This window comes from Ammodytes marinus, assembly GCF_949987685.1.
Source record: "Ammodytes marinus genome assembly, chromosome: 13".
Classification (NCBI taxonomy): domain Eukaryota; kingdom Metazoa; phylum Chordata; class Actinopteri; order Uranoscopiformes; family Ammodytidae; genus Ammodytes; species Ammodytes marinus.
In genome coordinates, this window is record NC_137217.1 from 7636998 (window position 1) to 7647915 (window position 10918).

Genomic DNA, 10918 nt, shown 5'->3' on the forward strand with positions numbered 1-10918 from the left:
TCTGAAAGTGACCGCTGTCTTTTTCTCTGCATAGCCCATCAGTGCTGTTCTGACTCTCTTCACTGTGTGTGGATTCAAACTGCTCTTGGCCTGGTGTGTTTCTGATTTCCTGCTCCGTCTGCTGAAGGTAGCAGCTTTGCATGCTGGGGTCACACCTGTAACGTATTTCACACTGGGTTATATTTTGAGTGGCCACCTGGATGAGGAAATAACATGTTCACAGTGCATGAACGCTACAGCCCTCCCTGCCAGCTAGGAACAGGTGTTTGTTTCAGACTACATTCGCCACGTTATTACAACATGGGCTGCTTCAACATACAAGCATATCATTTCTGGCTTCACCCTTATTTAAACGTAACACCTATTGAAGCTTTTTTAAGTTATTATAAACCAGCATATCTTAATTATTCGCTTTTATTAGACAATTTTCATTTTGAGGTGTTATGCAAAAAAATGATCTACCCTGTGACTAAACCTCCTAACGTATGGCTTTTCTTTCCTGTTTCCAAAACTAAATTAAATACAAAATAAATGGAAATGAAAAAAATATATATGTCAGCGGGCATTCCACAATTCATTCACTACAAGTGATTTTTTTTTGCAGTGGGGGGAAAAGTAATGGCCTTTTTCTGGTCCAACTCCTGGTTAGCTTGACTAATTTTTTTTTATTATGTGCAGCTTCTGGGCATGTGAATGAAAAGATTGATTGTGTGAATGCCGTTTCTGTCAGCCACAAGCAGGCAATGAAATACCAAGCACACCTGGAGCCACGCTCACTTTTGACAAGCACATACCAAGGTTAGCCCCTATTAGGAAAAACAATGAAGTCTATCATAAACCATTTACGCTATAGGTAAAAAAAAAAAAAGGCCTGATAGGACTAAAAGCAAGCACATTATGGCCGAACGGACACATATTATTTCAGAAGTGGACTCGTGCTAGAAGGTGGGCAATGTACACGATTAAGAAACACTGTAAACAAAAAAAATTAAAAATAAGGGGTTAAACTACAGAGGCTACCATTTCTGATTTTTTATTTATTGTGCAATATATTCATTAACGCACAGTTTTTCCTTCATATATTATTTCTTTTTACATATCTAATCATACTAAATTCTGTTGTGCAAGAGAGAATGCTAAACTCTCACTCAAATTTAAAAAAAAAGACCAGTGTTGCATGTAGCTTTCCAAAACCATGAGAGTAGAAAATAGGTTGTTAATCATGTTTATTCATTAAAGCATTGCTTAAATGCATTGCGTAGCTTTACTTAAAGTGCTCAATCAAGTATCATACAAAAATAGAGAACATTGTCCATTTACAAATGATTAAAGCCCTAAATTCACAATAATTTCACTTCAAGTATGATTAATTTTAAATGCATTAATAATCAGTCAACAATCACAGCTTACTATTGCTAACAGACGGCTGTAGCACCTCTACCACCACCTTGCCCAGGTTCTTGCCAGCATACATGTAGTCCACAGCCCGGAACACTGACTCTAGACCTACGAACCTGCCCTCCTCTGACATATCCCCCATATCCACCTCACACCTCAGCTCCCCTTTAGCAAACATCTGCATCATGCTACCCAGAGCCTCCCTGTAGTCACTAACGTAATGTGGCAGGAAGAAACCCCTAATACTGGCTGACTTCTGGAGCATCTTGACCGGCAGCAGGCCTCCTTTCAATGCTGGGATCCCGGACGGGGTCTTGTACCCGGATATGAAGCCTATCACGATCAGCCTTCCCTTGTTAGCCAAACGGTTCACCGCTAGCTCAAAGATGCTACCTCCGATCGACTCGTACACCACGTCTATCCCCTTAGGGTACTCTTTCTTCAGGGTCTTAGCCAGGTCTTCTGTGGTGTAGTTGATGGGCCGGTCGCAACCGATGGATTTGAGGAATCCGGCTTTTTCATTGGACGAACAGGTCCCGATCACGTGACAACCGGCTTGTTTGGCGAACTGCACCGCAAACTGTCCGGTTCCTCCAGCAGCTGCAGTGACAAGGACCGTCTCACCTTTGGTTAAATCCCCCAGACGTTTTAAGGCGATGTAGGCCGTGGCACCGCTGACTAGTAGTGTGAGGAACTCTGGTTTGACCGAGGGCACAGGCACACACTCTTTGACCGGCACCACAGCATACTCAGCAAAGGCACCGTTGTGGAAGTAGGCAACAGTGTCCCCGACGGTGTAGCGGGCGCTGGCGCTTAGGCCCAGTCCAACCACCTCGCCGATGCCCTCGAAACCAGCGTCAAAAGGGGGCTTCACAGAGGGGTCGTACCGGCCCGCAGAGTAGTTGATATCAGAGGCGTTGATTCCCACATAGCTGAAATACAAATGAAAAAAAATGGTGGATTAGAGGTGGGAGAATAAATATTTGACATGATAAAGTTTGAACAAATCTTTCACATTGGCCGAAGAAAATACAGGTGCATCTCCAAAGATTTGAATATCAATGAAAAGTTCAATTGTTTTCTGTAATTTAATTCGAGAAGTGAAACTTTCATATATTCTAGATTTGTTAGCACATGAAGCAAAATGAATCTAGAAGGAAAAAACTTTCCAGAGTTTGACATTTCTGTATTATAAATCTTTTTTTTATTGGATTTATGAAATATTCTAATATTTAGAGATAATGGATTTTTTATTCCAGGAGCTGTTAGCCGCAATGATCAAAATGAAAAACAAAAACAAAAGACAAGGCCTGACATATTTCACTTTGTGTTATGAATCTAGAATATATTAAAGTTTCACTTTTTGGATGGACTTTTCCAAGATATTCAGATTTTTTTTTAGATACACCTTTATTTCCCTGTCTGAAGGTCAAGGCTTCAGCTTCCTTCTCCAGACATGTCAACACACACACACACACACACACACACACACACACACACACACACACACACACACACACACACACACACACACACACACACACACACACACACACACACACACACACACACACACACACACACACACACACACACACACACACACACACACACACACACACACACACACACACACACACACACACACACACACACACACAGTTTTTTTGAGTCCCTGCACTGACAAGGGAAAAGGTTTGTATCACAAAACACATTGCATGATGTCACGATCCATTGTCTTCATGAGACACCCATAACAAACTGCACATTTCAAATCTTCAGTCGCTCCTTGCCTCAACATGAAGAAGACGGCTGTTTTCATCTTACCTTGGTAACATGTTGCTAACAAATATGTGAGAAGGGAATGTATAAATAAATCATTTACTGTCTTTTAGAAAAGGAACGCACGCTGTACTTTATTATACTATCTATGGCTGTACCTCATTACCGTGCATGTCTCACGTGTACTTTGAGCTAGTATAGATAATGCTTCTGTGGTTTAGAGATGGGTCACCATGACATGACAAAACAACTTGATTGGACTACAATAGGATCAGTTTTCTCACAGGGAAATACTTGGCATTCATCAAAAAGGTACAACGCTATTTAAACGGACATAACTACAAGTTCACACCATTCTCTGTATTCAAACTTTAAGAGACTTTTTAATCTTATTGTGTTTTGGCTAACACAGAGTGGAAGTGTAAAATGATACCATGCAAAGCAAACTTTAAAAGCAAACACTACAGCACCACACATATAATAGCATGACGTGTGACTGATTTGTGTGTGATGACAGATGCTTCAATGGCAATGTTGAGTATCAAGGCCGGCGAGGTTTTTGATTTTTTTGCGAACCGACATTCAAATGCATTCAAATGATTTGTTTTGGAGTGCATTCTGATATATATAAAAAAAGAAGCCCTCATGAAAAAACACATCACAATTTGAGGACACCTCCTGTCTTTAATGTGCATGTATTCTGTCTATATTACTGTGAGTACACACTAAGCTACATATCAGTTTGAATCAAAAAGTGTACACTGCACACTTAACAGATCTGCTTCCATTACGTCATCAGCAACATACCAAAATGAAGGATTAAAAAAAAAAAAAGATTGTTATTTCCTTCTTGTGAACTAATCCTATTCTCTGACTGCAGCCGTGATCTGTCCAGTTTATCTCGCTCTGAGGTTCCACATTTCACACTATACTATTTCATTAGGACTGCATTGGTGCTGTGCAGTGTTGTAGGGGTCAAAAGTCTTTCTCAATTTTGCACAAAAAAATTCCACCAAACGGAATTGGTGATTTCCATCTCTGTTGGAACATCTTCAATGATGCACTCTGCCTGTGATGACTCAGGAGGAGACACACAACGGCCAAAGGTCTCAAGTTCACGAGCTGCACAGCAAGGCAATAAGACACTGATATGTACCATGCTTTTACACTCAATCTGATGATGAACACACCTTTTTTTTTATTGGCGGTGAATACCACAATAAAACCCAGGGAGAGGCTAATTTAACATTCCAAATAACATACAATCAGGTTACATACAGGCTGTAATATGGTAGCCTGTTAAATATAAATTAGGGAACATATGTTATAAGTCTGGAATAAAAAAATAAATTATCAGAAATCCTACCATTTTCAAAAAAGGGCATCACAAAAAACTATTTAAAACATGTAATTCAATACTATTTATACAAGAATTGGCCCGTCATGTAAGGTTAGGGACTGACCTCAGGTCGGTCTAAACTTCCCAATAGCCGCGAACAATACACTGCAGGCTGCTGCTACTAAGAGAAAATGATACAATTCCCGCGTAACATACTGCATCTCCATCTCTTGATGCCAGTCTAAGCAATGCACCCCCCACCCACCCCACACGACTTTTCTGTTTGCAGTTTGGTGACGTAGAGAGACAGGAGGACAGAGAGAGAGAAAGAGAGAGAGAGAGATAGAGGGAGAAGGAGAGAGAGAGAGATGCCGAGATGGATTGATAGACAAATGCAGAGATGGGCGGAACTTGGAATTACAGTACGGCGCTTATTCCTCACGTATTTTTTTGCCATCTTGTGATGATGACGGTGATCGCAGGTGCTGCTGCACATGGGTGGTGAAATCGAGGTAAGCGGATTCCATTTAATACAACCTTTCCACACAAAACGTGCGATAGATCGGCATGAAATAGTGATCCACAGTTTAGACTCGTGGTGTGCCTATTGCTATTCCGAAGGCGCAGAGAGAGAGCGCTCACGGCAGTAGTAGGCTAATAGGCTAACTGTTCCCCGTTGCCCACCTTTTTCAAAAAAAAAAAAAACTACTTACCGACTTCTCACGAGCAAGTCCCCGTCTCCGGGTGTGGGGACCGGGGCGGTGTGCACAGAGACGGCCTCTCTGAAATCTGGGCTGAGCGTGTTGACCACCAGCTTCTTCATGCTGCTGGGTATGGACGAGCCTTTGAAATCCATGAAGTGCGCCGAGTAGGACATGTCTATGATGGAGCGCCGCGGAACAGCCACCGCCGCCGCCGCCAAAGCGTCAACTCTTGAAAGTGCGTCGGTGCCTCTGCGCCCCCAGCAGCCGACCTGAGACACCGCTCTCCTGCCGTTTCTCCCCAGCAGCAGCAGCGGGCTGGACATTGCTTCCTTCCCGATATGTGTGACAAAGTTCACGGACCACTTGACGCAGGTTTATGACAGTATAACGACGAGCCCGATTACCATTAGCCCTGCTGCGCTATAGGCTCCGTTCAGGCTATACCCCCCTCTCTCTCTGCACATGCATAGCGTATGCAGGCCAGGCCGGGCCGGGTAGAGCAGCCGTGGCGAAACGCGATTTTGAAACAAAAATTTAAAAAAAAAAAGCGACGATTTCCTGTTCAATAAGATAAAAAATACCTACATGCACCGATTGGAATATTTGGGATTAAAATGTGGCAGTGGTGCAGCCACGCAGTAAAGTGGAGCGGAGCAGCAGCCCCAGACTTGTCGTCGGAGTCCCTCCCCTTCCCGGACACAGCACACCACTTCCTAGTAAGGTGAAACAAATCAATCCTCATCTCCCAAACATATCCTCAAACCTTTTTTCCTCCCGACGAAAACAACGCCGGATCTTTTCAAACATTTAGCCTAGAAATAGCAAAACATTGTCGGTGAGCTTATTGTGCATTTGAGCTCCCTTTTATTTCGCCCTTTTTTGTTGTTATTGTTATTGTTAGAGGGATAAGAGTAGGAGTCTGTTGCCGAAACATGTTTGTGTGCCCACATGTACACCTGTAACCAAAGCATGCTTCGGCGATTGTGTGTGTGTTCGCTTTCCTTTACGCATGCACGTTTCATTTAGAAACATTATCATCTATTGTCATCCTATGGGTGCATCTGTGCCATTCAAAATCATGTCAAATAGACTATATAAATATGCTATAACATGCATGGACCATTGAACCCTCGTCCCACCTCTAGCGGGAGTCGAACCTCCCAACTCAGCGCCACTCTTTTATGAGCTAAATATGACAAGTTGTATCACTCTTATTACGCTTGAGTAATGCTTGTTTTATACATGTTCGTATAAGTTTAGTTTTAGTTAATCCCCTTGATAAGTTCCTACAAGAATCCTTCCTTTGTCGGAGCTTTGTTTTTTTTTCTGAAAGCAAAGGGAGAAGGAGGGAGAGAGAGAAAGAGAGAGAGGGGGGAAAACAAGACAATTAAAAAGATTGACAGGTAGGCTCCTCTGTCAGGGGTGACGCTTGTGGAGAAGGGGAGGAGTAAAAAATGTAGCAGGAAAAGCCACTCGATGCGTCTGTCTATCAGTTGAGACTGTCTGAAACAGCTTCTGGATCCACCGCCGTATTCCATTTTTTCCTTTTTTTCCTCCTTCTGTGTGTGGGAGACCTTATAGGATCAGTCCCTGGAGTTTTTACCTCCCCTCTTTCTTGTTTTCTCGCTCTCTCTCGCTTTTTTTTAAAGATACAAATATTTGAGTGTCCATGATGTCGACCCGCTGATCTGTTTGTTGGCGAAGCTTGGATGCGCCCATGCCCCTGCGTCTTGTTTGTTTCCCCGTATCTCTCGCTCTCTATATATCAAGTGATATCCTCCTCTCCACCGCATCAACCAAAAAAAACCCGACTATGTCCAGGATGCGTTAAGATGAGCGCAGTAAATTACCTCCACGACTCTTAAAAACGTAAGTAATAGCCTAAAGAGAGAAAAAAAAGCCCGTTCGCTCCGTTTGATTTTTTTTTCAATGGGAAGAGATTTTAGGGGAAGGAGAGGGGAGGGAGGGAGGAAGAAAAAAAAAAGTATTCGCCGGACTGGTGAGGCTTGGATCCGGGCGTTCTGAGGTGGCGTGGTGGTTGGTGGTGGTGACGGGACTTGACATTAACCCATCTAATGCCTGCTGTCTATCTCTTCTTTTCTCTCCCCCTTTCTCTCTCTTTCAGGTCTGTGGCTAAAGGAGAAGCAGGCAACACGAGGATACATTACTACTTATCAGAGAGAGAGAGAGAGAGCTGTGCACTCAACAACACCGGGACTTATTTGTTTGCTTTACTCGCCAGAGTTGATTTTTTATTTTCGTTTTTTTTGTGTGCGTAAAAAGGCGCAAGGCAAAAGTCTCGTCTCCCCCCTTCTCCTTTCAAACAGGATTTTGAAAACTGAAAACTTGGGGGGGTGTTTCAAAAGCTTTTTTTATTGCTGTTTCTTTTTTTAAACCCCACCACCGCTGTCACGAGAGACATGAAGGAAGGAAGATGATCTATGATGGAAGTGTAGTAGAAGGTGTCAGGAGCTGGCCGACTCCCTTCGTCAATTCCCTGCTCATTGTCGAAGCCGACGCTGCTATTTACTACTCCTTAAGTCCAGCCACTTGAAGAAGATATCTTTTCAAACTCCGAAGACAACGACAAAACAAAATCTCTCCTCCCTTCCCAACCCGAAAACAACGGGATGATTTTTCACAACTGATAAAAAAAAAAAGACTCGATTCGTTCGCCAATCCCCTGCATGAGAAGCACCGTGGAAAGTGACGGTCACTATGCCGAGGAGAAAGCAGCAAGAGCCGCGGCGAGCAGCAGGTATAACCCGCCCCTTCTATAACACCCCATTTCCCCCATCCCCTGTGTTTTAGCCAACTCTTTTATTTACAAATGACGAATGCAAATATATATCTGCTTCCTCACACATGACATTCTTTTGCTTGTGCTGCATGCTCAGATTTATTTCACAACTCTCTTTTCAAATCAAACGTGTTGTGTTATTAACACTGCGCGCAACTCAACCCTTCCTGACCCAACACAGTTTGTATTTTAAACGAGTCTTAATTACGCACTAAATGACGCACATATCTGCGTGCATTGCCACTTTGGGATTTTTTTCCCCCTCTTTTTCATCCTCCTTTTTGCCAGGAAAGTTAGCTCTCTTTTAAGAATGGTGAGATAAACTAAATGGCATGTTATGGGGGGATAAAAGGGAGCTTTTGAGGTTCAAGAGTGAGTAATGATGAATAATTGACTGGGAAAGAAGAGGGGGGGGGGGCAACAAAAAAAACTGGTGAGAGCCGGTTTCTTCTCTTTCTTTTTTTGCCTTTCTTTCAGTTTTATTAGAGGATTGCCATCCTTGATTTGATGCGTGATTGATCGCCTGTCATGTGGCAGTCTTTGATCTATTCATCCCTGATAAACATCAATAAATCCCTCCACGAAGACAGACATGCCTCTGGTATAGCTTTAGCCATGCAGCACTCAAACTCACACACTTTCACACACACACACACACACACACACACACACACACACACACACACTTTCACACACACACTTTCACACACACACACTCACACACACACACACACACTCACACACATCTCATAAAGGAACTGAAATACCAGAAAGAAAGTTAGCGAATTATGGTGGGAAAAATCACCTCATTTTATTTGAAGGGGAAGGAGCTAAAAGCAGATGAAAGGACCAGTGTGTGTGTGTACGTTGGAATAGATCAGAGGGAAAATGAACCCAAACACTCCTCTTTATAGTCTGGTCTGTGTGTGTGTGTGTGTGTGTGTGTGTGTGTGTGTGTGTGTGATTCCCCTCATATGCCTTCTCGTCATGGAGATAAATGTTGGGTTTTTATCTTTTGCACGTTCCCCTATCCAAATTCAGTTCACATCCAACTGTTAAGAATCAGTCCGCTATAATACTGAGATCAATATTACCCAGTGCTGGAGAGAGGGTGGAGTATTGTGTATATATATATATTTTTTTTTTGTTGCAATGTGACCGACTGATTGATAATACCAGGTCTTGGCATGAAGAAGGACCCGACAAGGTTGACTTCTAGTGGTTTGGATTTGGACTCCCCCCCCTCTCTCTCTCTCTTTTCTCTCTATCTCTCTCTCTCTCTCTCTCGTCTCACCCCGCAAGCCCTTTAAACAAATGTAAATGAGTGACAGGGGTTTTTCTACCTCTGTGCTAATGAGGCCGGCCTCTTTGAAGTTAGGCATTAACAACTGGAGTGAACAAAAGACAGTTACAGAATTTTAAAGAGATTTTGAAATATGAGGTGCTGCAAAGCGGGTTCCAAACAGTAGGGCCAGCAGCCGACGAAAAAAGACTTTGAACTCAGCGGGTTTTTATCATTTAAAGCAAAGGGGGGGGGGGTGATGATGGTGATGGTGATGAGCATGAGGAAGAAGAGGAGGATGAGAAGGAATGGAGAGAACATTCAACCGGTGCTCGATCGCTCGCTGTCGAATTCTTTTGTGTCTCCCCCTCGCCTTTCTAGCGAAGCACTTTTCTTTTACATGACTTGAGGCCTATACACTACGAAGATATCTGGTTTAGATATCGCGCCCCACTTTACTTTTTACTAGGGGTGCCGTGTGGTGTTGGTGTGTGTGTGTGTGTGTGTGTATGTCTGTGTGTGCGACTGTGTTTTGGTTGTTGTTTTGGCAAAATGGCCCACTGGAAAAGGTCAGCGATGGAGAGAGCACACTGTGACTCCCGCTAGGTTTTTCTGCATGTAGATGGAGGCATGAAAACATGACATGGTGGTGACCCCTCCCTCCCCTTGCCTTCTTCTCGCACCACGCACACACACTCTTTCTCATTCAAACACACACACACACACACACCCTCGCCATTGATCCGTTCCACTGTCCAGTGAGTGCCATGCGCATCATGGGTTGTAATGGTCAATCACAGCTATAGCAGACGGGATGCTTTTCCATTCTTCCATGAACATGACAGTCGGTCAGAGATAACACCCACATCCAATCCATGCTCCCGGTAGCAACAAATAACTAATGCACACACACGCTAGCACACACACACACACACACACACAGACACACACACACACACTAGGCTAGCCTGATGCTCCACTGGGAGCTGGTAGTGACCTGTGGCTCCCTCTCGGTGCTCCTGCTTAGAGGGTAAATTGCTCATGGTGGGACTTAGCATGGAAATCAGAGCTCAGACATTTACAACACGAATAGCAGACTTTGATAGTGCTTTTTACTTTTACCTCACCTTGTGCTGTGCATTTTTGGAGAACATTATTTGTTATGTAATGTCAGTGTGTTCAAGGCCAATCCCCGCGTAAATTATATCCCACAAGCCCTGAAACGGCTAAAGTCATAATTGCAGAGTTTTACAAGAAATTGTTTGAATTGTACAGTTTAGTGTTCCTACATAATGTAGGCAGCTTGTTCATTATTATTTTTTTTTACATCAACACATTTCTTCCCCCACAATCTTCATATAATTATAACATTTTAAAGATGTCAAGGAATTTGTATTATATTTTATAACATTACATAAAAACATTTTGGAATTTTTACGTACAGTTAAAATGTTTTCTAAAAACATACATTTCTGAAAATGTTTAATTCGGTTATATTTTGAAAAGTGTGTGTGTCTAATGTTAAGGTTTATAAAAAAATTATAATCCACGATTTAAATCTATAAGCATTAAATGTGGAATGTAAAGAAACTTCAATAAACTCAATCGGAAAG

General features: G+C 42.8%; 2 protein-coding genes across 3 annotated transcripts in view; one reads left to right on the forward strand and one right to left on the reverse strand.

Annotated features, from left to right (window-relative positions):
• Nucleotides 1–1254: 1254 nt before the first annotated feature.
• On the reverse strand, nt 1255–6382 carry LOC307260064 (prostaglandin reductase 3-like). The gene is made up of 2 exons (XM_080040190.1): nt 5233–6382; nt 1255–2330 (listed from the first exon to the last, which is right to left on the reverse strand). Exons 1-2 carry the CDS (start codon nt 5544–5546, stop codon nt 1400–1402), a joined length of 1245 nt encoding a protein of 414 aa, XP_079896316.1. The 5' UTR covers nt 5547–6382; the 3' UTR covers nt 1255–1399.
• A 233-nt stretch (nt 6383–6615) lies between these two features.
• Nucleotides 6616–10918, forward strand: part of LOC307259502 (teashirt homolog 1-like) — a 38036-nt gene continuing 33733 nt past the window's right edge. Inside the window, exons 1-2 of one of the 2 annotated variants that reach the window (XM_080039374.1) lie at nt 6616–7092; nt 7349–7981. In XM_080039374.1, the coding sequence (XP_079895500.1) occupies nt 7942–7981 (40 nt within the window). In that variant the 5' untranslated portion in view covers nt 6616–7092; nt 7349–7941. Of the gene's footprint in view, nt 7093–7324; nt 7982–10918 lie in introns of those variants that run through there. The other variant, XM_080039375.1, reaches the window with a different exon arrangement.